This window comes from Clarias gariepinus, chromosome 9, assembly GCF_024256425.1.
Source record: "Clarias gariepinus isolate MV-2021 ecotype Netherlands chromosome 9, CGAR_prim_01v2, whole genome shotgun sequence".
Lineage (NCBI taxonomy): Eukaryota > Metazoa > Chordata > Actinopteri > Siluriformes > Clariidae > Clarias > Clarias gariepinus.
Window position 1 is genome coordinate 13,711,790 of NC_071108.1, and position 27,604 is coordinate 13,739,393.

Here is a 27,604-nt window from a genome sequence, read left to right on the forward strand (position 1 = left end):
CTAACTGCATACTATTGCATTCAGATCTCTATGCACACCTACACATTAACGCAACATTCCTGACTTAAGCATTTAAATCATGCCGTTTCTCATATGCCAGGTGCTAAGGTATCCTATTATTCACTGAAAAAAAAAAAAAAGAAATTCATGGTTGTTTTTTTTTCCACATTATGTGAGGTATAGCAAGTTCTAACAAAACTTAAATCAAAGTGGTGGTTGTGCTGACAGATGTTAGCAGAGGCCTATTACGCGACCACCTACTAGCGTTGCATACCGCACTGATATGAATAGTTGCAAACACCAGCTGCTGAGAGAAGAGAAAATCTAGATAGCTCAGTACTATAATAGGAAAAATATTAGCCACATTACACGAGGGAATAAACTTGCCATTTTATGAAGACACCAGAATGAATAGGCTCTAAAAATTTAAATATTAAAAAATTTAACTTATAATTATATAGTATACAGCAATCATACAATTGTGTCTCATTTGTGCAGCAGGTCGCGCTGGCACCACAAAGTGCCTTAAAGAGCCTCACAAGGCTTCACAGATCCTGAGCAGAGGTTACAGTCTGTGTGAAGTTTCACATGTTCACACTCAGTATGTTTTCACGCATAGTTAAGTCGAGCTATGGTTATATATGGTTATAGCTCGACTAGGCCATTTAATTGCACAACTCGTTGTCGTTGTCCCATTATACAAGCACAGCAGGGGAATCGATTTATTGGCCGGAGTATGTTCGACTCTGCTGTGATAGGCAGTGATAGGCCTACCTTTCATCTTGTTAGTATTGGACCTTTTCCTGGTTGATCTATTACAACACACAGCAAACACTCGACAAAAAAGTTAGCAAGCGGGAAGTCGCATGTCAATCAATAAAAACATTCACAACTTTACAGCTCTGTACATTTCATATGTGCTGAGATTCAAGCTATTCCTCATGTTTACGGAAGGCAGACGACACAACTATACTTTTAAAGGCTTCTTCTGCTCTTATGCATTTCGTCCGACTTTCAGGTCAAAGCCCACATCAGGAACTATGGAGAAATCAAAGCGTGCCTAGGCAGATTTGTGTGTGCCTGATTGAGATATATTGTATGTACTTGCAAGGAGTAACTCCACCACCACATTATTTGGGTGTGTTAGTCTGACTTGGAGAGCTATGATTTAGATTTCAGTTGCACTAATACTGTATGTTTACGTTTTTTTAAAGTCCAGTTTTAGTCAGGCTTATACAATTAGTTAGACCAACACAACATTATGTAAACGTACTGAGTGTGTCTTTCCTGACCTGCACTAGGTGAATTGGCTACTCTCATTTGCACCAAGGTGTGAATGAGCACAAAATAAATGCTTTCCGCATACCCAGTTGCATATCCACACAGGGACAAGCTTACTGCAAATAGACTAACACAGATGACTTACAATAATAACACAGTACAAACACATACTAAATATCGATGCTCACTAAAACCACATTCATCAGACCTTCAAGTATAAAAAAAATAATAATCACTCATATTAGTTCTAGGTCTTCTGTGTCTTTTAAAACCAACTGGCTCTCTGAGTCCATTTGCTAAATTGGCTCTTTATGGGCTCTTTTTTGTGAGTCACCCTGCGCTATGGAATCCAACCTAATTCGTTAACCTAAAGCTCTACAACAACAGAATCTTACTAAACAAATTTCTAAGTGGTTGAGTCATTTTTTTAGGCTACTGCAGGTTCTAGTGGCTGTTGTATGCTTTGGCGGACTTTGTCCTCTGTCCACACTTACTTTTCCTGTCACATTATGGTGGTAGACATCGGATGTGATGTTGGAGTTTGGAATTATCCAATAATATAGGCAACAATCGAAATTTCATGCTTGGTCGAGCCAAACGCACAGTATATAACTTTAAAAATATCAGCGGCACTGCTACCTTTTACTTTACATGAGGTTAATGTTGACGTTAATGTCCAATATTCAGTGGGAAAGCAGCCAAAAAGTTTTTAAAAACTAACTTAACGTCTGAAATCAGTTCAGTGAAACTGGACATGATGCAGTTTAGACGCTGTGCAAACACACTATCACAGTACAGTCATACGCATCATTAGGATGCAGCTCAATTCTAAACTCTGTAAGAAACTTAAGTGATCATGTATATGGTTGGAAGTTGTGCAAATGAACATTAATTGGCATAAATGCTCCAAAGAATTGTTAAAATAATGTTGTTTTTTGGGTAACCTTGTTTTTAGGTCTTCCATTTAACATTATCTCAATGTCGTTTTATTAAAGTCATTCTAACATTCAAACATAACCTTGTCCTGATAGTGGATGCCATCACAACGCCAATACGACCGTATTACAATGTTTATCCAACGTTAGGGTTCTCGGGTTGTGCTGACGTTTTCCCCTTACTCTTCAAATAGACTATAAACTGGCATCAAGGATATGCTGCGCATGAGAATGCACGAATTCGATTTTCTCATTGGCCATTTCTAATCGCTGTACTTGGGGCTAGATGCAGAGGCATTCACACTATGCTATTTCCATCCTAGCTAAAATCATGTAGTGTGCACTAGGCTTAAGGGATTGATAGTGGACGACTCTCTCTAATCGCAGCTTGAATATACACCGTGACAGTTTGAGTCAGAGATCCCCAAAATCCATCTAAATGCATCGACTGTGAAAGCATCGTCATGCCAGAGATTTAAATTCTTCAAAATCAACTCTTGTTGGCATCTCCATAAAAAAAACAACACATTTAAGAGGATAAAAGACAAGTGTCTTTTCATGGCAGATATCAAAGAGAATTAGTGTGCAATGAATATCACTAATCACCCTCTCAAACCACCCCCATCAGCACTTCAAATAGATTACAGCCGTTCTGAAGAGCCAGAATAATCACTCATCATTAAACAGGGGGAGACAGTGAGCGGGCATGTGAGTGTTTAGTTGTAGTTGTGGAAGGAAAGTTTTTAACTAAAGAGAAAGAGCGACAGTGCACATATGTTAAGATTGTCATTGGGATTTCAAAGTTCTCCGAAAAATGCACATGTTACAGTACAGTATGTGTTTATTCCTTGTATGGATGTTTATGGATGTTCACAAGTGAGAGGAGAAAATGAGGCTTAAATACAACGCAACATGCTATATGTGCTGCAAGGGATACAACAACGGAGGGAAAAAAGATTATTAAAACTGGTAGAATTTCACTGCAGCGGCCACACACATACACGCACACACACACACTCTAACATTCAATGGCTCAGTGATCGCTTTAATGGACTCCACTCAGCCCCGATGTCCTCTAGCAAAGACACTGATAATATGGCAGCATAGAAAAAGGACAAAGAAGAAAAAAAAAATCATTTTTATATCAGTGTTTTTTTTTTTTTTCCCTAATGATGGATCTAACATTCTTTCCATGCTATCTATGAGTTTTAAAATCCCTCCTTTGACCTCAGAGCTGGCTGGAGAGCAGTGTGTCTGTGCAGGTTTCAAGTGGAACAGAGCTGGGATGGGCTCCCGACCCACTCTAATACTCTTTGCTGGATTGGTGAATCCATCTTAATCAGTGGTGCTTTCTCGCTTTTCGCCAACACACGCTATGAAGCTATTTCAATGCCAGCGCTAAATATTGGTCAGAATAATGAAATATTATCAGCTTCCAAACAAGACCAGACATTTCCACATTGACATTCAGATATTGCAGCATTTTCTTTCGGTTAGGTACCTCAGGCTGTTTTCGTGGGGGGAAAAAAAAAGAAAACAGACTGATTACATTATCATGTCATCAAAAATATTTGAGGTTTGAAATCAGCGTGGCCAAATTGGTTGGCATTGTTTACTAAATTTGAGAATCAGTGACTGCAGTTACCTTGTTAATTATACCTTTAACACGCCCACTGTTTCATTATTTTTGTAAACTCTTACGGCTGACAGCTTTGGCATTTTATTTTGCAAAAAGATGAAATGTTAAGCATTAGTCATTTGCACAGCAGTCATACAGCAGTACAAATTAAGCAAACAGACTGTAGTCTCTCATGACACCACAGAAATAAATCGATGATAAAAGTCACAGCACATGATCAAATGGAGAAATCTACAATCAACTTTCCTAGACTGTCATACTTTTATTCAATGTTTTAAAAAAGCAATATTATTGGACAGGATGACAAAAACATGGATTTAAAAACCCGAATTAACTGTTGTTGCAACAGCTTTAAGAATTTAACAGTGAAAAATGTTCATGCTCAATGCTTTTTCTGTAAAACACTTTCATAAATAATGTAAACTAAACTCCTAAAATGTATAACTGATTTAATAGACATGCCAATACATTTTCAGAAAGCAGAATCTGTAGTAATGTATTGATTGTGTCAGATGCTTAGACCTATGTACGCATCATCGATAGACGGTTAATTTAATTTGTATTCAGTTTTATGCATTGCAATTTTGATTCCGTTTAATAGCTCAAAGTTTACTCTCTGGTTTGTCTCAAGTAGCTATATACTGATCAGCCATAACTTTAAAACCATTGTCATTAAAACAACATTTTTTTTTAGGTTACCCTCGTGCCGCCAAACGGCTCTGGCCTCTTACTGTATGTTGTGTCTCCACATGGCCTCCCAGAGTATGCTGTGGTTTCTGGGACCAGAACTTTAGCAGCAGATCCTTCAGGTGCGGTGGGTTGCAGGGTAGGGTTTACATAGATTGGACTTGTTTGTTTAGTGCATCCCATTGATCTCTTTGTTCTGACTGGGATCTGGGGAGTTTGGAGGCCAGGCCGCCAGCCTTGGGCTCTTTGTCTACTAGGCCCCATGTGCGGTGCGCTGTGGTGCACTGAGTGTTCTGGTGCCTCTATATCGTGGCCAGCCTTGACTTTGGAAATTTGTTCTACAATGTCTTTGATGTGGGACTGGACCGGAAAGGGTGGCCTTTGGTCCCCATGGGCATGGGTGAGTCTTGATCCTGACACCAGTTTACTGGTGTATGGTTGGTGATAAATGTTGTTCAGTTCACCTGGCGGTGGTGTTAATGGTACTGTATAACGTATCGGTGTATTTCACACAGGTTTTAAAGTATTAAAACTACTTAAAGTTTCTAGTAAAAACTGAAATGCAGTGTAAATTGTTTTGTTAATTTTTGTAAATGTTATGTCTCATACATCACGATAATATTTTTTCCTGACATGCCAGTTCAGTAGCTAGTGGTATCAAATCAACCCTTTATAAAGTCAAAGGAAAAAAAGCAATACTTTTATAAAGCAGAAGTATTTTATAAAAGTATTTACAGGAGATGCAAAAGCTATAAAAAACTGTGCAAAAGTCTTTTCCAATTTCCAAACTAGTATTCCAGCACAAAAAAAAAAAAAAAAAAAATCTTAGGCCAGGAAAGAAGGCGGCATATTTCAAAGTTCACTTTTCACTTAAAAAAAAGAAGAAGAAGAAGAAAAAAGAAAGAATGCTTTTGGGAATTGCATTGCATAAAAAAGAAACAGGTGGGACAAACTGCTCAGAAGGATTGTGGCTGGTTCTGCAGGTTGTTCAGTAAAAGAAAGCAGTTAATTTCCTTATAAAACTGCACTGATTGTACCCGAGACTATATTCTAAGCAAATGATCGTCACAGCAGTTATTGACTTTGCTTCATCAATCACTGTTTACTGCTTTAGATGCATCATAGGTGAGTTGTGAGTAAACAGGTTGTGAGTAAACAGGTACTTTGATCTTTTTTTTTTAGTACAGTGATTTGTGTGGAAATGATTGCTTGTTGTAATACTAAAGTATTCCTTAAAAAATTTAAATGAATTATAATAATTAAGCAGATGCGTCTTAAGCAAACACTCATATTTAAAACAATGACTGGCAGAGGTATGGCAGATGTTAGATCAGATGTACACGGTTGTGCTCAGCGGCACATCCCCCCACTAACATTTGAAAAGTTCACTCGTCAGGCTTTTATTGCTCCCGTTTCAGCTACTGTTCTCAAACTTCCAAAAAGTACAACTTCTGTACTCTTAAATCAAGGCGACATACTTCACAGGGCAAAAACACAGTAATGTGTATGTCACCATCCTTTTCATTTCCACTGAGAAGTCTCTCAAAAGAAATAAATGCAACACAATAACACAGTTTAAGAGAGCCTGTAGCTTTCCATGGGGTGTGTAATCCAGCAACAGGATAAGGGTCGGAGTGGGGTAATACTGATTTAGTGGAATGGTTGGCTGAGTTAAAGCTGTAATAATGTTTTAAAGCGCAGGGGAGTAGAGTGGCAATAGACTGGATGCCCTGGCAACCAGAACTACACCATGTCCGGGCTGATTGGCTTCTCGCTGATGAGATGTTTGATTTAGGACTCACAGGGCTCCAGACCCTCTATAAAACAAGCAAAAGGCACAGCAAAAATCACCTGAAACCCACAAACACAAACTCTGTGCAATAACGATAGTGTTGTATATCCCTATTATTAGGGAGAAAGGAAAACAAGAAGCAGAAAGAAATGGTGCAAATACCCCATGTTTAACTATAGGGAAGCAGGAATAGCATGCATAAACAGTTGCAAACAATGCTCTGATTTCAACATCTGATACCATGTTACACTATATGTGATGTACTGTGTGTATGACTATGCTCTGCAGAAATATCAGAAGGTGGTACTTCTGCATGGTGGTACAATCTTCCTACAATACAACACAAGTAACCTAATAAAATCATAAACATCATAAACATCAAACCTAAACACAAGGAGTTTATTGCTAGCACACGTCTAGCACACAGCAATAACCCCTGCTTAGACAAACAATGACTAGGTGAGAAAAGAAAATCTACAAACAACACAAGGTGAGTGAAAATAACAGCTCTTATCCAGTAAATTGTTCTTGATGATCAGCTTCTCTCGTGGCTTGACTCGATGAAAACAAATACTTACCTTGTTTAAAGTAGGGTTTTGTTCAAAGGAAAGAAAAACTGATCTTCTTCACCGCAACCTGACTCAAACAAAGGTAAATAATGCGCTTGCTAATAGACATCGCTTAAACTCAACTCGCTAATGTCATAATGAACATGCACACTACCCAGAAAGCATGGTTGTGGATATCGGTGAATGAAACTGATGCGTTGGGCTTCCCTGAACCTGTTAAAAGCATAGAAAAATATCTAGGATGGCTTTATATACTGTAACAATTTCCAATTTTTTTCCCAGAATGACAAAGACCCAGTGCACAAAGCAAAGTGTTTAAGTCTGTAAAGTTTGCCCAGGTTGGAGAAGAAAAACACAAGTGGCCTGCAACAGAGCCCTGACCTCAACCCCACTGCGCACCTTTGGCATAAACCTTTAATGCCAATTAATTGTCATCGGTGCCTACCCCTTACTAATGAGTGACTCACTAATGCTTTTAAGGTTTAATGAGCAAATGTCACGTGATTTTGTGGAAAGCCTTCCCAGAAGAGTCAAAATTATATTAACAATACAAGGGAACTAAATCTGGTACGGGATGTTCAATAACAAAGCACATCTGGGTTTAATGATCGGGTGTCCACAAATCTTTGGCCCTGTAGTGTATATATTGTACACTTATATATTATGCTAGATAATATGTTATGAGACATGTTCTGAAACATCTGTGATGAATTAACCTTAAATAGTAGGAATGCATAGACAAATGTGTATGGTTGTATTAGCTTATTAGCTGCTTCAGCCAGATGTTTTCTGGTCTATAAGGCTCCGATGGTGCAGATGCATGAGGCACCAGCTGAGGTTCCATCTGAGCCCTTATTCAAACCACTGAAAATCTTGCATACATCAGGGCTCTATCTCTGTCTCTTTCAGTCACTGCTGTCCTTGCACCCAGGCCTTTTGTTCCATTAGAGCACCCAGATGCTCTGTAGCCCACTGACGAGCACTGCCAACCCAAACCAGATGGGACCAATCTATATTCAGATTAGCTATTTCCTCTGATCCATAATAATCCACGCTGTTGTCCTACAGTCTGACAGTTGGCTCAGATGGATCGTCTTCCCTCACCTCGCATCTTCCCATGTCACAAAACAAACATGGCATGTGAAACAAAGTCATGGCTGCTAGCCTGAACAACTGAGTCTAAAATAGAGCGGGGATGGGGGACTTGTTTGCCTTAAGCATTTCCTGTGTTCCCTAGGTTCAAACAAATACCCAATTATGCAATTAGTCACACTAACCTTGGCAAAAGGCCAGCACTCTGTGTACTATCGGGGCTCGTTCTGGGAGACAGGCCATCCTCAAAATAATTCGAATGGCCAGCAGCAGAACACAATGATGGGGAGAAAATAAAGCATGGGAAGAAGGCAGGTTGGTTGTACTTCCTGAGACAAAATCTGCCCGTAAAAGAGTGAAATGTGATTGTTTGGCTGCATTCATTTAAACAGAGCTGAGAGTTTTAAGACGGCACAATCCCCCTGCTTTTCACTTCACTGATTGACTCGACCCTCTCTATCTCTCTGTTTCCCTTTTTGATATGCACACATACACAGAAAACAAAAAATACAAACAATTTACTCAGTTCTTTCTCCACAGTCACAAGAGAGGGGAAAAAAAAGTAAGAGTCATTACCAATTGATGCACTTATTATATATTTAAAAAAGTCAGATCAAATAAATTTCAATAGCCCCCGTGGCATCAGAGAAGACAGTCAGGCTAATTAGAAGTGAAGAGCGAAATGGGCTGTACAGGCCAGTGATCTCTGGAAAAGGAGAGGGGAGGGGAGGCAAGGTGAGGCTAGGAAAAGGAAAAAAAAAAAAAAAGCACATGTGCAATTAAGGCCAAGAGGGATTTCTTCAAGGAGCCATCTTCAAAAGAACAGGAAAAGGCTTGGTGAGGTGTGCACTTTGAGATACTGCCCGGGACTTCAGCTTCTGTTCCACCGCTCATCTTGTTGACTTAGTAGAGTTGTTTGAATTCATCACACCCTCTCTCTCCCTCTCTCTCTCTCTCTCTCTCCTTCCGCATAGAAAAGTGTGACTCACTCTGTCATGGACTCTCACCCCGCTGTCGACTGCTGACAGAGCTGCTTTGTGGAAGTGTGGAGATAGAAACAATCTCCAGCGAGGGTCACAGGTCAACCTGCAAGTGTGCTGAGTGTGTGCAGGGAGTGCTAGGCCTCCATACAACACACACAATTTTATAAGCGAAGCCAATCACCTTCAAAAGGAAAAATTCACAATACGAATGCAGAAGTAAGGTTTGCTGAGACAGCCACCCCCGTGCCTTCTGCTGCTTATTAAACGATACGGCAGGTACAGAAGAAGTTAATGGTGAAAGCAGCGTACAGTCAACATGAGACTGGTGGCCAGAGAGACGCAATGCTCAAATAGTTCATTATACGATGACACAACCAATTTGTAGCAGGGCCGGCTGCAATCTACAAAATCTCCCCTGACAAAAGCATTTAGATTAGACTTGCCGTTCAGCCAATAGAAGCCTGACACCAGCAGCTACACAATCAAATGGGGAAATGTAACTAGCTTTAATTCTCCTGCAGGCAAACATAAAACCGTCCAGGCAAGTCATTTATGGAGAGAGAGAGAAAGAGAGAGAGAGAGAGAGAGAGAGAGCGTGCGCTCCCTTTCTCTATCTGTTTCTCTTTCACTCTCTTTTCCTTCTTCCTTTCATTTACTTTATAGTATGACTACCACTCTATTTATTAAATTTGATCCTATTCTTTCTGCCGTAATCTCTTTTTATCTGCTCTGTTCATGAATGCTAATAGCTCTATCAGAACAACAGCGCTCTGTAGATCATTGTGATAGGGGCCCCACTTGCTCCCACATTTTTCACCAAATGTAATACTCATGTGAATGGATCCTCCTCGATGAAATAGGTGGCTGGAAATGGAGCGAGGTGCCATTTCACCTAATAAATATAATTCAGTAATTACATTCAACCAAGGCTGAAAGTCAGGAGTGCTCTGACGCCAGTGCCGTGCTAATAAATTGGCCTGGGTGCGTGACCGTGTCTCCTTTCTCTCCCAGACCTAATGAACTCCCATCCAGCTACATCACACATGTTCTTTGCATTCGCTGATAGCTCCACGCCTTCTCCTCTCGGCTCCGGCTGGACCCGCGGCACACAATTAGGCAGCAGATGTGCTGCGATCTGCATTAAAAGGCCCGGGTTGAGATTCTTTGAGGCATTGGCAGAGCGACATAATTCAGCTCTCTCAATGCATGCATGAGAACTTATCAGAGATGGTCTGAGCTCAGTAAACTATAATGAGGAAAACGAGTAAAAGAGACAATCTATGAAAATAAAAGAAGGGTTTCGTCCGTACATCGGTCAGAACTCGCTCTTTCAATTATATCTTAACGTTTCATACATCGGAAGAGGAGAAACCATTCGCAAGAAAAATTTTGTATATATGTCTGTATGTCTGTCTGTCTGTATGTCTGTCCAGACTATTGTGTCACAGCACAGTAAAACAGTTTACCGCACAACAACCATTGCTTCTTCGAATGAATACAGCGCTTTTGCTTCGAAGTGGGCATAGCTATGTACGTCACTCAACAGAGCCAATTAATGTGACAGTTTACCATAAATACACAGAGTATGCGGAAGACACAGAAACAACTGTAATGCCCCTTTAAAGTGCCCTACTCCTCACAGCATGGATTACTCCGAAAAAAGGTATGTATTTTTTGAACACCGAGACTGAGATGTACGGACAGACCACTGTATGTTTAGTCTTCCTGCGGAAAGTTTAAAACCAGTTTGTATCATATGTCGCGAAGCCGTGGTGCGAATTAATGCAGTGATGTGGAACGCCACTATGAGATAAAACACGGGTCATTAGAGCGAACATATCCGAGGTGAGGGTGTGTAAAATAGACGAACTGAGAGTGTTAGCCGCTCAAATCAAAATGTTGAGTAAAAGTGATGTTATGAACAGTCATGTGCTGGATGTACATTAATAATCTACTTTAAACAGAGAGTGTATTTGTCTGACGACAAATGAAGTACAAGTAAGTGTAAACAAGGCGCAAGATAATCAACCTAATACATTTTTTTTCTTTTTTTTTAAGTAAAGTTAGGCAGAGAGTTTTGAGTTAGAGAGTTGATCAGCTTATTTTATCGTTTACCTTTTAATTAGTTTAAAAAAAAACTCTTAAAACATATAGTTAGCTGGGCTATATTTTGGAAAACATGTAAAAAAAAAACTTGTGGAAACTTGTACAATTAAGAAATACTTTTTCATAATACTATCCCATTTTAAATATTTAAAACAACTTGGTTTTTATTATAACATACATGGCACTATTGTTAATAAGGGCTTGTCCTCTTCGTATTTCCTTAGATTTTAATAAACCAATAAGGAAATTGAATTAGGCTAGATTCCCGTCTCTGTGTGCATGGAGTTTGCATGTTCTCCCCATGCTCGGTGGGTTTCCCCTGAGTACTCTGGTTTCCTCCCACAGTCCAAAGATATGCAGGTTAGGTTAATTGACGTTCCCAAATTGCCCGTATTGTGTGTATGTGTGTGTGCCCTGCGGTGGATTGGTACCCTGTCCATGTTGTCTCCTGCCTCGTGCCCTAAGCCTCCTGATACTGTATAGTCTCCAGGTCCCCGCGACCCTGAATACAGGATGAAGCGGTATAGAAGATGAGTGAGTGAGTGAGAGAAATGTCATTTTAGGAAGGCATTTACAAGATACGGAAACTTCCTTCCATAACAATTATATTGTTACTGTCGTTTTCCTGTTTTCTTATACTGGCATGAAAAGGGTGTGTGCAGTTTAACAAATATACTGATGCAAGTTGCAGGTAGCATAGCCACCTCACAGCTCCAAGGTGCTAAGTTTGATCCTGTACTCAAGTTACTGTGTGGAATGCCACATGATTATTTTGTGTCCATGTGGGTTTTTGCCGTTTCCTCCAACTGTCTAAAAACATGCCAGTGGGTGGACTCGCTGTGATTGATTATGCATGAGTATGTGAATATGTGTGTACATAGTGCTCTCGATGGACTGCCATCCTATTCTGCCTTGAGCCCAGTGTTCCCAGAATAGGCTCTGGATCCACAGTGACCCTGACCAGGATGAAGCAATTACAAAATTGAACGAATGAATAGCATTTTGCCCGAGAACATACAGATTTCAAAAGTTCTATGTAGAAGAAAAATGAATGAAGTTTTTTTTTTCCTCTTTGAATTGGTATTGCAGAAGAGTATTCTTCTTGAAGTTCTGTCCCTGGAGAGCTAAGGCCTGAGGCTTTTCACAGCATGTTCCACTCTCAAGTATCAAACAGCGCACATGCTAAGCTATTACAGTAAGATAGGCAGCCTAGTCTAGAAAACCTGAGTGACAGTAATATGTGTAGGTTTGCGCATTTCCTTGATTTTGAGCTAGCTGATCAGAGCGTGCAGTGCTTTGAGAATGTTTAATGTTTCAACATTTCAAGTAAATTCCACTAATGTAATTCAGAGCGTGCTGGGATTATGAAGAGTCTTTATGAATGTACGAGGGGCATTCGAGTCAAACCGAGACTTTTGAATGTGCAAAATAACAAAACACAATTATGAGAGTAAAAACCTGTATCTGTACCTGTATTTCTCTAATCCCCTGCTTCAATCCAGTGTTTCACTAGTGTTTGGATACCATCAAGGTAGAAAGCTTTCTAAGTATACCAGAGCCATGAGTATACCAAGTATAAGAGAGCCTGTTTCATGTCTGAAACACTGGCCTCCCAGGAACTCCTTTAATGGCCCAAATAAGTGGAAATTCCTTAAAGTGAGGTCAGGACAACACAGGGAACTCTCAAGTAATGTTTGTAAAAGATTGGGTTTACAGTTCCCACAGGTGTGTTACCTTTAAAGGTTGATAACAATTTATCTGTCGATTTTCAAGGATCGGGTTTTCTGCATGCTTTCTTGCGGGCGAAGAGTCTTACTGTATCGCCGTACTGTGCTTGAAGTCTTCTGTAAATTCACGAACAATTTCATTATGAGTCCCTATTTGACTTGAACATTCGTACGTTTGTAGTAGTGGTGATTCAGATTTAAGAGAATCTGCTGAAAATGACGTCAGTTTGGAAGTGAGTCGTTAGGCTCCGCTTTATTGCTCAAATTACCAGAGTCGGCCCTTGTCCTGTTTGCCCTTAATTAACAAGCATTCAATTCCCCTATTAATTAGAACAAGCTATTAGCTATTTTACATCACTCTTCATTTGTCGACAATTAAAAGCCTGTTATTAAAAGCGTGGCACATGGCTAATTGTGAACGGAGAGCGCACACGTCACGAGCTGTGAAATGACGGACACTCAGGAGGCTCAGAGTCAAACCAGGAGAAAACACAACCTTTCCTGTCTGGAAAGAGAAAAAGTTCTGCTATTCTCCATTCACCAGAACACACACACGCATACACACTGATGTATATTTAATGTTTCTGTCAAAGGCCATTCCTCTCAAAGACTATGTTTGTAATGTGAATATTGTCAAATATCTAAGAAGGGTTTGTGCTGTTTTTGTAGAACCACACTCAAACGAGAAGTCCCAGGGGCTGCTACTGTCACACCGTGACTCTGAGGTGCACATGGAGGAAAAAGAAAACGTACAACAATATCAATTATCAGTAACCATTTTCAGTATCGTCTCTCTTTCACATACACTTGCCAGGGACATCTATTATCTCATAACATGACCAAATTGAAACAAGTGGTCTAACTCCAGAACTGCATGTTCTTGTGCACTTAAAAAAAGCATAAGGAGCCAGCAACAGAAAAAAAATAAGATCAATCAGTTTAATGCACTGCACTTAAACACAAATGCATTTCCATTTAGAACTGAACCTTGTCTCGGCCCAAGTAATCAAAGAGCAATGTAAGCCATTACGAAATTACCAGCACTGTACTTTTTGTTCCAGTTCGTCTCTCTTCTAGTGAAAAGCAAAATTCCCAATCATGCATTAACACCTATGATTTAACACGAATAAACCAACATTCGTGACTTTGCTCATTAATCCACTACTAAGGTACACAAACTCCATTACCAATACAATTTTAAGCAAGATATTCCTACAGCATGTCTAAATGCCAGATAAAGCCTCTCTCATGAGAAATTTTTAGGATGTTATTGTATTACAGTATTACAGTCTGATATTACTACTTTTTGTTATCGCTCATTATTTGGCCTTATATTGCAATCATATCGAATTAATACAAAGATCTGGGGGAAAAAAACAAAAAAAGTAAACTATGTGCCTTAAAAAATTGTCACTTGGGATATAGACACAGTTGCCCAAGCTGCATACTTTCATGTTTCATTCTAATAGTAAAATTAACGTAAAACACAAAAAATTCAAATTTAGAAAGACCCAGGGTTAATGGTGGGACAAGACAATTGTCAAAATTCTTTTTTTTTTTGACAATAAAACAAAGTAGTATACTTCTAATGACCCTGCCATGACCATCACTGCAATAAAGCATGGTGGTGGAAGCATGGTGTTGTGAGCGTGCTTTACACCAGCAGGAACTGGGTAACTGGTCAGTCCCAAGGGCAGGATGGATGAAGCCAATCAGCTAGAAGATATAGAGAGCGTAGGATGTAAGATTGTAGCAGAGATTTGCCCTCCAACCGCATAATAACCCTAAGGTTTATTGCCAGAGCTACTCCAGAGCTGCTTAAAACAACTAACCTGAAAGTTATACAATGGTTTAGTGAAAACCCAGACCTTTTAAATATTGGCATCTAAATTGAGAATTTGTGCCAAGGGTTAACGAATGCTAATTGTTCCGTTGAATTTAAGCTTAACCAATTTTCCCAGGCAGCATGGGTAAAACCTTATGGATTCTCATGTACAAGGCTGAAAAAGACATATCCCTGAACACCTGCCATTCTAATTGCATAGGTCATTCTATCAAAAACTTACCCAGGGAAGTGGTCATTTATAGCAAATAACTTTTTAAAAATTGTTTATCAATTTAATTAGCCTTTCTGTCACAATTAAAACTTAAATCTGTGAATCAAATAGTAAAATGTACAAAGAAATCTATTTCAATTTCAGGCTGAATTATGAAAGATGTTAAAAAGTGAGTGAATACTTATGCAATATTTCTGTACTACAGTAGATGCCCATCTTTCTATGTATTGATAAAGAATGGAATAGTGAGATAGTGAGAGGGGGCAGGGAACATTTTGTGCTGTAAGGAACATTTCTCCTACCAACAGCTTAAGCAGTCAGCCAGAGCACTAGGAGCCCCCATGACTGACAGGACAATTACCGGAAGCTCCTTCTCTGATGTGCCGGAGACATGTGCAAATAGAATTGCACTATTTTTTGCATCAGGCGTTTACATAGGAGATTTGATACAAAAGCAAAATTGCCAGCCAGCAGAGCAGTGTTCCTCCTGGAGCAATTCCTTCTGTGTGTGTATATTATTTCCTTCCAGTTTTTTCCCCTCATATAAAAATATCCTTGACCAAGGTCAGCTACAACTAAGTCCTGTGCTATTTTCTGCTACTGAGTTTTGAGTCTAATTTACCTGTGACTTTTCCTCTGTTCCCTTTGTTGAAAAGAAGAACACGAGCAATCTGAGGCTGATAAGGTGGGATGGGGCACAGTTAATTGGATCCTGCTAGTTTAAATCTATAAATATCCGAAAATCAGAACAGCTGGTAGGGAAAGTGCTTATTAATCTTGACAGTACCTTCTTCTGAGAGGCAGTTTTCTGTTTTCATGGGAGGCAGAAATTATTCCAAACAGTCACTTAAGCAATGCAGATTTCTCTTGTATCCTTGATCATCTCAAGCGAAATATTTAGCTGGTCTCAAACGTGCTATGTTATCAGTATGGGCTACTTTTCTCTGCACTCCTCATAATTGTGTGCCAAAGCACAGGCCAGCCTCACAGGGCCCAAGCTGCCAGAAGCTCTGAGGCACCGCACACATTGCCTTTCTCATTTATGCCACAAGAGAAAGATGCTCTACAATTCTTCGCTCTAGCAGGCTAACAAATAAACCCCCACAGGGGGACCACATGCTGTCCTCTCTCTGAGTCCAAAGGACATCACCTTGGAAAAGAAAACAAAATAATCAGGAGGAGGGTGTTACTAACTCAAATCAGTTAACAAAACAGCACTGTGTGAGACAGCCTTCAGTTTTGAATGAGAAGATTATAAGAGTGTGTGGATTTCTTCCTTAAGATATGTACAGCTTTTGATGCATGGAGCAAGCTTTTAAAACAGGACGTTCTTGCAACGCTTAACTATCCTTACTTTTTTTTGAAGTGCGTCTCTTTTTTTATGAGGTGTAACAACCCTTTTCAGAGTTGCTGATAAAACACACCCAAAGTGTTCGATTTAACATTGTCATATGCGTGAGTGATATCATTTTACTAAATACGGTTTATTTTAAATTATTTATAAGCCGACCATTCAGAAATCAGTGGCTAAGTGATGACCTCGCAGTGGCCTGTTATCCTCAAAATATTGTAAAAAAACATCATTCCATCTAGAATATAAGCCCAGACATCAGGCGTGGGTAAAAAGGCAGTGAGAAATACTCCTCAGTTAAATAAAGGATCTTTTTTAATTCTCTGGAATTCACTATATTTAGTTCTTTGATTAAACTACTATTATGGTTTAGGTTCCACAGGGAATTTCTATATCTCTAGTGCAACTGGGTTCGCTGTGCTGTAAATCAGTCAAGCACTTTAACAAGCTGTAATTTCGATTTCCAGTTTTAAAAGGAAATGAACCGTTTTCGCACTTTTACTTATTATCGCAAATAAATTTTTCTCTGGAACATAAGGTTGTCTATAACAAAATGTTTAACTTACAGTAGGACCACAGGGTTGCTACATTTCATAGCAAAAGTCGACACATCAGTTAAAATTACTTCTTTATGTTTAAGAAAGTGGAACTATTAGCTGTTCCAAACAGCGGCTGTCGTGAGTAAACTAAATGTTTTTAGTGGACTTTTGGAGAATTTTAAAGCCAAGAAAAAAGACCTTTTACATTGTTACTGTTACTGGCATTAATAGACTACAGGTATGCATAGTTAAATGTCCCAGATACGTTTTGTCAAATATGACATCATGCAATTAAGATAAATACATAACAAAGCCATATGAACTAGTCTTTTGTAACCTTTTGTTTCACTTCCAATTTAATACTTATTTTTATTCTCTCTTACTCCTGATAACACTAGGAATGGTTTGGTGCAATAGGGGGCCATAATGCAAAAAATATATTCTGAAAGAAAATTTTAATCAAGTAAAAAATGATAATGTTACAAAGCTGAAAGTCAATTTGTGCAAATTTTTTTGTAGAAAAGACATAAGATACACACGCTGTGTATGGGAAACTGCTGTGTTTTCTACATCTGGTTGTATATCCTGTTTTCCAAAAGGATTTCTGAGATATGATACAACCTTATTGGGCCACTGATGTTAATACAGTCAAATGACGCATAAACAGATGTTAAACTGTACACACTATACAGATCAAGTTTCTCATGATCTCCAACAATCTTTTTTTATCAGAAAGCTTTTGTGTGCAAAAATTCACACTTATTTATTTCAAAGATTTTTTTTTTATGTTACTGTTTTGTTTTTTTATCATTTGTGTTTTTAGCACCCTTGTAACCCAAAGAAAACATGCACAAAATGTTCTCTATCAGCTTGCAATGTCTTGTGCCATTTGAAAAAAAGACTCGCTGGTATTATCACATTTTGCCGTCAAACTGTTCACATATGTCAACATATGGTATTAAATCACAGCTCTCAAGCCATTTCATGGGGACTTTAAGTTACGAGATGGCAATCAGTGTAAAAATGTGGTCAAGAGGTTTTAGACGGGCTATATACTAAAATAAGCACCTCTATAAGTATCCCTCTCTCCTCCTCCTCCCTGTATGAATAGAATGCTAAAAACCTGTCTGAGCACTTGAGAGCTGCACTCCATCCTCCCACTCAAGAGCAGTAAGTCTTTGCTTCCGTCCACTTAAATCCTGAAGAGCTCGATACACCAGAGCAAGACCTTAGCACACCAACACCAGGAAGCTTTATGACCTAGAATTCTTCACCATCCACTCCCGAAGAAACCTGACCGTTTTTTACACTGTACATTGTGGGACGACGGAGGAGAGGCGTAGAAGAAAAATAAAGTGATGGATGAATGTCAGGGGAACAGATCTGAAATATACGAAATGAGCTGAGCTCCAGTCAGCTGTCATAACCTGTGTCTTAACACCTGACATAAACACCCCTCTCCATCAATGTTAATTAGCACTCTGATGGACTGATTGCAATGCACACTTGCACATTCTCTTTCTCTCTCTCTCACACACACACACATTCTCTGTCTCTCAGTCTGCACCAAGTATGAACTCTTTCTGCACACAGTGATAAAGGTTTCAAAGGTTTTCATGGGTGATCGTCCGACAGATAAATACAGCAAAAGCAATCTTTTTTCCTTCTCTTCCTTTATCCTCAAAGTGTCCATACAGCCGTCTCTCTCTTCGGTTTATCAGGTGTCCTGCATACAGAGCTAAATCAGAGCGCTAAACCTCCTTGTGTATTGCTTTATTTATTCCAGATCTGGGCTTGACAGAGAGAGATTACTACTTTTGAACCTGCCATGTTTTGTTGTCCAGATGGAAGCTGGATGGAGAAGAGAATGTAAAAAGGGACAGGAAAAAGCACTGGCTGCAGCCCATACCAAAAAAAAACAACCCGAGTGCAATGACTAGACGGCATCTTACCTCATATTTGAGGAGTACCTGGGGGAAAAGAAATCACTCTAATATGATAGAAGCAGTATGCAGATATGAGGGTGCACTGTATGCCAGCACAGGCATGAGGATCGGGGGAGAAGAAAAATATGAAAACCTTATTTTCTACATCTGCACTCAGCCGTTAATTATGGTGTTAGAACTTAAATTAAGGCAGAAAATTTCCTCAATATTTCCACTTACAGTTCATGGACTCTTGGAGATATTGTGACAGAAAGAGGCTCCTCTCCAGCACTGATTATCGGCTTTATTACAGAAGAGCATGACCACATTAACTCTTTCACGCCTCGGAATACTCACTCTGACCCGGGTTCGCTCGTGTTTTGCACGCTGGTGTTTTTCCCGATGACATAAGAGTTCTTCTCACTTCCAGCAATTATCAGCTGCTAGTCTGTGTGTGTACACATGAATAAAAATGCACAAGGCCTTCCTTTGTGCCTGGATGTAATAAAGAATGAATCAGTCCTTGTGAGACGGTGTGTAAGCCTCTTCCCTGGTAGGAAGTCTATGAGACTACCGTGTTCTTTGTTCAGTCTTAATTTGTTACAAAGGTGTGATAATAAGGAGCTAATCAGCTGTTTGATGACTATCACAGAGACATGGGTATATAGAAGCGGACTTATTTAAATTACACTTGCCATGAACGAGCCATGGGATACTGGAAACAAATGTGTTTTAATGGTACAATGAAAGAAGGGAATGATCTGATGTTCTGAAAGTGGTTACAGTGTTCTGTGGAGCACGGGGAAGTGTCCAGGTTTAGCTAATTAATTAATTATATTACTTTGTTATAGTTACAGTATGGAAAACAAAGCCCACTACTATCAAAGTAGTTATATTAAATATCACCTTTTTTTTTTTTATTTAACCTGTTTGATTCGATGGAATTAATTCAAACATCCGAACTCTAAAACCAGGAAGGGGGTATAATAAATAATTTGTCGTCTATACTGCTTTATCCTGTATTCAGGGTCGCAGGGGAACCTTCTGGAGCCTATCCCAGGAGACTAAGGGCACGAGGTGGGGTACACCCTGGACAGGGTGCCAATCCATCGCAGGGCAATAATAAATAATTAAAAATATTTTTAAAAAAGCATTAAATAATAAATATTTATATAATGATAACCTATAATAATTCTTTTTGATGTATTTCTTTTTAAATCTACATAAAAAAACGAGGAAGATATTACTGTATCGATTTAAATAATGTGTCTTATATTTGAACAGTTGCTGCAAAGGTTTGAGAACCTCTACTCCAAAACGTTCGCCTATTTATAAAAGTTGGTCTTATTCTAAAATCGTGCCACTACATTAATATCCTTCTAAACAAAACATCCCTGTTGTCGCTTCAGAACATCTAAAGGACATTTATATTCTTTTTGCAGAGTGGCTTTTCTAATACCAGCTATCAGATTTATGGTCTTTATCTGAATGTGCCTGTGTCAATTTGAGCTGAGATATTTCCTACGTACCTGAAGGAGCAGTGTCACCCGTACGCCTGCCTTCCTGTGAAAGGTCTATTTTATTTTCCTTTCTGTCTAATTGTCATGTGCCGTTAGGCCGTGGCTGGAGCTGGGTGGAGGCAGACAGACTGCTGTGGCAGACGCCTGCTGTGTGTCGGAGCACCCTTCATCCGCTCCTGACAGATGTCAAGGCTTCTGTTGAGCGAGCTCGCTCTGTCACGTAACCCTTGTTCTGCATGCCACAAGTTACGCATGCCCCCATGTCCACCAGACTGGTACACACACACACACACACACACACACACACACACACACACACACACACACTCAACTCTCCATCCATCAGTGGGTCGTCCTCACGCACACACTCCTGAGAATCCATCAGTTCCCACCTATTACCCCTGACAGGCTTCACTTGCCCAAATGCCATGGTCCATGCAAATACATCCTGGCATCTCAGCATCGCATCTGAATGGTAAAATATCAGTCTGATAGATGCTGATAGAACAGGAATGTGTGTGTGTATGTGTGTGTGTGTGTGTGTGTTTGTGTCTCAAACTTTCGTTCAAAGTTATCAGAAAGTGCACAAGCTATGGGTCATAACCAGGAAAGCAATTATCTCAGCATGTCAAGTCAGTGAGGGAAAACATTCAATTTAGAAAAATAGCTCAAACAAACCATACACGAAGTATACACTGAAAACCCGTCTTCTATTAGAGCTTAGCTGCCATTATTATGGGTAGACATTTATTACAGTATATACTACTCAACCTTTAAATGCATTCAAACTAAAGACTGTATTATTTCCTCCAGGATCTGCAATCTGAGACAAGCATGGAACGCTGTACAGTAGAATGATGCCACAACTGTGCTATTGTATGTTTTCATTTGCAAATGTTTGATAAAATACCATGCAAAAGTCTCGAGCCACCCCTCGTTTCTTTATGTCCCGCTTCCAAAGAATGGGACTTCAAACATTCAAATTCTAAAACCAGGAGGTTACATAATAAATTATTAAAAATATAAATAAAATAATAAATATTTATATAATATTAACCTGGGCATAGTACCTTCTTTCAGACATAAAAAAAAATCATACTGTATATATATATATATATATATATATATATATATATATATATATATATATATATATACTACATAATTTTTAATGTCGCCTTGAGGAATAGTTGCCCAGGCGTTCGGAACGACGTCTTTTGCCTTTCATTTGACAAATTAGTGTCTCTCGTTTTTAGTCAAGTCTCTGTTCCTATTCAATTTCAGAGTCATGTTTTTTGTTTATTAAATCCCACAGTGACTTTTGAATCACTCAAGCATAAAAACCATTGCTTAACCATGACTTAATGCATAAACCATTAAGGAACAGGTTCAAAAGATGATAGATGATCAGGCTGATGCAAGTATATCGGTGATGCTGAGTGCTCAGTGGCTGACAGACGAGAGGGGAGATGAGGTTGCTGTTAAGGTTGTTACATATACAAATATATATTTTAGCCACTTTCCAGCCTGTCCAGCAATAAAATATTTGTTCAATAAAACATTTGTTGCCTCAAGAGTTTTGCATAGTACTGTAGACGTATTAACACTAGAACAGACAGTTTTGGAATCCTAGAGCAAAAATAAAACAAAGAGATGGACCACACAAGGCCACAGAAGCATTCTTAGCTGCATTCACCCAGGATGAAGGTAAAAGGGAAAAATGGTGCCCGTGTGTGCTGTAGGTAATGACTGGTAAATGGTTGCCATGTACAAGGTTTGTCCATATTTAGAACAAAGCTCAGTATCACTTCGATCTCTGCAATCATCATGCACCTCTCTGTCTCTTGCGCTACCCAGTCACCATTGCCATGGAGACAAAACATCCACCACGGCAACAACAATTCGCCCCTGGAACATCAGAAAATTTTGAAATTGTATTGTTGAGATAAAAGGGGGGAAAAAGGTATGTATGTGGTGTTGATGGATCTGTCAAACTAAGGTGAAGGAACGTCAGGCTTCCAAACAGTACTAAGGCACCCCAACCAGAATTTTACATATATAGAGATTTTTATGGGAGCGATGGTACATAAATGTAAAGCAAAAGACCAAAAGGTGTCCAACTAAGATTTTTACTGTAGTGAAGAGCAAAGTAAGAGCCAACAGGTGTTAAAAATGATGTTGGGAGGCTTTCTTCTGTTAAGAAAGCTGCTTTACTTCACTGTAGCTAAGAGAGTTTATGCAGCTGTAAACACAAAAGTTAACGAGGAGTTAATTACATTTTTATTGTAGAATTTATCAGCCTTTCTAGCAATAATTTGAAAGAAAAGAAACGTCTATTAAGTTTATATCAGCCTTTCTGTTGATTCCGTCATTCACTAGACTTGTGTCTAAATGTATGTAAATGCCCTTGTGTATGTGTGTGTGTGTGTGTGTGTGTGTGTACCATTTAGGTCGACTAGTTGACTTCACCACCGGAGCCATCCCATCTCTGTACAAGCTCTTGGTCTTACTGAAGTTCACGATGTTAAAGATAACCCTCTGAAAGAAAGAGGAAAACAAAACAAAACAGTTCCTTAGTAGTTAAACTCTCTGATGTGGCTTTCGGATGTTTAAATGATCTTGACCTTAGAATGAAAGTATGGTACATTTGATCAGAAATCTGCCACAGGATATCATCCAGCCTCTGTTGGGAAAATGTTCTAATTAACTAGCACAGATGCCACACATTAGGTATTTCTACAGATTAAATACAACAGAGCTTTAATCAAGTGTAGTATGTTTTTAAACTGAATTATGCAAATGTAAAGTGAGCAGTATGCAGTATGCACAGACCAATTCCCTATTGCTGTGCATCTAATAGGAAGAGGTGGAATTGGGTGTATACAGTACCTATACATTATGTATGTGTACAATGAAGCAAGAATATAATCAAGTCCTGAGACCAGAGAACAAAAGGGCAAATACAGTACGTATATGATTTTGTACTGTTCGTGTTTAGGGTGTGTATAAGATCGAGACAGAGATTTGATAAGGTTATGTAGCGAAGAAAAGACAGCAGCAATGTACAGCACTGTAGTGCACAATACAGCACTACAGAACAGATCCATCAGTTTATAGGCAGGCTTTCGGCTTTAGGTGACATAAACATTAAATAACAGAAGAAAAAAAACAATCATGAAACATTATGGAACAAGCTCAGTTTTACAATCACCATAATGCAACACCCTGTTTTCTATTAAACTGCACACGCCTATATGCATAAGCATTTCTACAGTTTTCATTTCCCCACCGCTCTGATTAAGATCAGACTGGAAAAAAAGGCAAGAGGTCTAAATATATAAATAACTAATGCAATAATGTAAGCAAGTCTATAATGCAGCTGAAAATGACTCTTCTTGATGGACCATATTAAATTAATAACTAAGTCCAGGTGGTGGAAGTTAACGGCGTGCAGATGAAATCCTATTACAGCCCTATTCCTGTCAGATTCTCTCACTCTTTCTCTCTGTTCCTCCATACATTTCCCTCCCCATCTGTGACTGTAGTCACAGAAGCAAGGGATTGTGGTGGGCTGAATCAGGCTAGGCTAAAATGACATTTAACTGATGTTCACAGGCGAGGCAGGCTCCTGTAGCGGCTAGATAAGACCATTGCTGCTGGCATTTCAATTACACTTTTACTGCCCTGCACATCTGTCGCAAGCCTACTTTCGCTGGTTCCATCCACAGGCAAACACATCCTCATCCCCCAACTCTGCATCACTTTGCTCTTTCTTCTTCTTTTTTTAATCTTGTTTTTTTTTCCCTCCTCCTTCTTTTCTTTTCTTTCTTTCTTTTACCAGGACTGGAGCAGACTGGGCTGTACCATGCCCCTGGGGGAAAACATGGTTGGGTCAGTTTGCAGTCAAGTAATGTTAGTGCCTGGTACGAGTGTGTATCCGATAATAAATACCGACTTTGTCATCGAATCACAAACGTCATAGGATTATAAGGTCAGGAATAATACGGCGTCTTTTTGTATTCACGGAATGAAATACGTGCCCTCTTCCACAAAAGATGACAAATCATTTGCAACACTTCATTATCAATGGAAAGACAGCGGTCTTCCAGAGGTGCTTGCTTGATTTTAAGGGCGACTCCTAATCCTTTGGTATTGTCAAAGCTGATTTACAATCTGTGCTTCCTTCCCATTTCTTTCACCAGCAACACGGCTTGGCTACGCTGGAACTGTCAGGAACAATACACTTCCATTGTCTGTCATCATTTTCCAGAAGTGTCTTCATTGGCACTAATAGGTGTGTTAGTATGAGGTAAGCGCAAGGGGAGGTTTGTGGCAAGTTAATTTCATCTCTGCCTCATTAAGAGCTTTGTGCTGTGCGTGTATGTGTATGTGAAATGGAGAGTTTATTCCACTCACACACATACAAAGACACACACACACACACAATTGTTAGTGCCCCCCTTGCTCTAGTTAAACCACTGAGTGATTTGGGCCTGGTCTCCCAGAGCTGAGTGAGGATCGTCAGAGGAGCCGCTCGCCCTGTAAATTTAATTACAGCGTGAGCAGGAGGAGCGCATTACCATCCAGCCTGTCTGAGATGTCATTTCCATCAGGCTTGTCAAAGCTCCCACTCTCTTCATGAGAGTCAGCGTGGCAGGGAAACCACACCTGGGGCCTCTGCGCATACCAAAAAATGCTCAAATGCTCGGAGTGGGAAGTCATAACTCACTGCAAATTAGCATGAGAGTCTGAAGCACAATTTGTATAAACTTATGGAGGTGTGCGGACTAAGAAATGGAGATATTTGAAATAGAAAAATCGAATACAACAATGAAAAATGACTAGGTAGGATGTTTGAGACTTGGAAAATTTTTCGAGTTAACTTCGCTTAATGAAGGGAAAACTATTTCATTAGCTCTTTAACATCTATAAGTGCTCTTGCAAATATATTAATCTTTTTAATCTATATTGTCTAGACTGTTGCCATATATTAGGTATTTGTGCAAATTGAATACAACATAATGGTTATCAAATGTGATGTATCTCAAATTTCAGGCAAATGCAAAAGTGATATGCAAACCTTCTGCTTCATGTTACTGTTTATCTAATGGGAAGATGCAAATCATACGCACCGCAGTGTCACAAAATTAGGTAGAAGCAGGACATACTATTGTGTGACTAGTCAAATCTTATAGAGAAAAATAAAAATTCTGCAATTAAGTTCTTCTTGTTTGAAAAGATACTAAGACTATGTACTGTATATAACAACCTGATAAATAACATGCACAGTGTTCATAACATGCATGCTCATGAAACGACATGTGTACTGTATATACAGTACATGCTTGCATGCATGCATTTGTTTAGGTGTGTGCATGTTTGTGTGATAGAGAGAGATAAGAGTGAGGCAGAGGAACAGAGTGGATCGTGGACTAAAATGACCGAAGCTGGTCTCCAGAACAGAAATAGCTGGATGTCAAACAGTGTTTGGGGCAAATGCTGTCTTTTGATACCGATCGATTTGCAGTGAAACCTGAAAACACTGCTTAAAATATTTAACAGACTCCTCTAAATAGAGAGGAGCATAAATAATATACTCTGACCTCCACAGTTAAACAGAAGACAGATGTATATTCTAAGCTGAATAATATAACATGTACTCTAGAGGTTAGTTGAATATAAAAAGCCCTAGTTTTGGTGTGGAACATTTGTGATCAGATTTTTTTTTTTCAGATTATGTGTGCATCATAAGATAACTGGCATACTCATGACCTAAAGCACCATATTAAAAGTATAGAAAACCCCCCATTCATAGGAAACCCCCCAACCACATACTGTATAGAACAAAACCATGACATTTTTGTTCATACTACATACAGTACTTCCCAGCCACCTTCCCCCTGTCAGGTTCTCATATCTTCACTAATTTCCTATGGCGCACACGATCACGCTCTCACCAGGTCCCTTGGATCGAAACCATGCTCTTATCAGGTGCTTGTCATACACTTACTATGGTGTCCGGGGGGTTAATATACTGTAAATACCGTGACACATGCAGTGCTTTTTATGTTTTTATTAAGTAATAGTGTGAGGAATTAGACCTGGTATTTATACTAAGTTCTCTGAAAGTGACATAGATGTGCTGATACCCTTTTGCATCCATATCATACATTTTGTAAGCACCAGAAGAATGTTATATGAACTATATATGAGAACTCCATTGATGTAGCAACAGCAATATGACATAACAGTGACTTTTATGATTCATTACAGAATGCCATCCATGCACCATGCATGTAGTACATCAATTAATTCCCCAAGAGGTGTTACTTGGGGTCAATGTCTAGTCAATGTCATCGTTATAGTGTCTTTATTAAGTTATTCATGCTTCTTGCTTCACTTACCATGTCAAAAACATAGCTAATAAAAGCACAGCAACTCATCATTAAAGGTAAATACTACATCCTTACTGGTTTCTAATGCGTTCCTGCCAAACTGTACAATGTCTTTTTGCATTTATCCAAATCTTTGTAGAGACAGCTGAACTGTAGTTTAGTGTTTAGGATTTATTCATTTTAGAAAAGTGGACTAAATCTGAAATTGGGATCTCAAAAATGAACATATGGTTAGGTGTTCACAAATGTTTGTCTATACAGTACAATGTATGTTAATTACATATCCAACCATGATGTTACTACTTATACTTGCAACTACGGTATAGTAACCATTATATTATTATTGATTTGTTGGTTTACTTATCCAGTTATTTTGCTCAGCCAACACATTTTCTTCCACAACTGGTGGAACTAACCAAGACTGTCAGGGCTGCCAATGAACAATTAGCAACTTAGTACTGTATAATTAACACGTGTGAATGTAGATTTACATTTTTACCAGTACTACTGTATGTAGCCTAAAGGTGAGGTGAATAAATTATGGTGATGATGGACATTCCTGTAAATCTCATAGGTTTTTCTTTACAGTATATTACCACTAATTCCACCAATAGTGTATAATTAACCATAATGTATAATGGAGCCGTATTATAATCATAAACAATACACTGTATCATAGAAGAGCATAGCAGTTATAGTTGAACACATAGTACATTAATCATGGATTCTATGACGTATTACAATAAAACGTCAAGGCAATGTCTGATTCTAAGTCTGATTACTGTACAGTACATGCTACAAAGTAAACTATTAACCATACCAAACAAATTTCATGTTTATAATGAAGGCAGAGCTCATTGTGAGATTCAAAGTATGGTATGTGAAACAATTCCAAAACTCACAATAATAAATATATATATTTAATTACAGATTGTCTATAGTGCGCTGCTAAAGTTTTGGATCAACAAGGTCACTTCTTTTGTTTTTAATCAATAAATGTATTTTA

General features: G+C 39.0%; 1 protein-coding gene across 1 annotated transcript in view; it reads right to left on the minus strand.

Moving 5' to 3' along the window:
- Positions 1-27,604, minus strand: part of agbl4 (AGBL carboxypeptidase 4) — a 346,895-nt gene that overhangs the window by 184,541 nt on the left and 134,750 nt on the right. Inside the window, exon 4 of the mRNA XM_053503593.1 lies at positions 22,647-22,741. Within this exon, the coding sequence (XP_053359568.1) occupies positions 22,647-22,741 (95 nt within the window). The remainder of the gene's footprint in view (positions 1-22,646; positions 22,742-27,604) is intronic.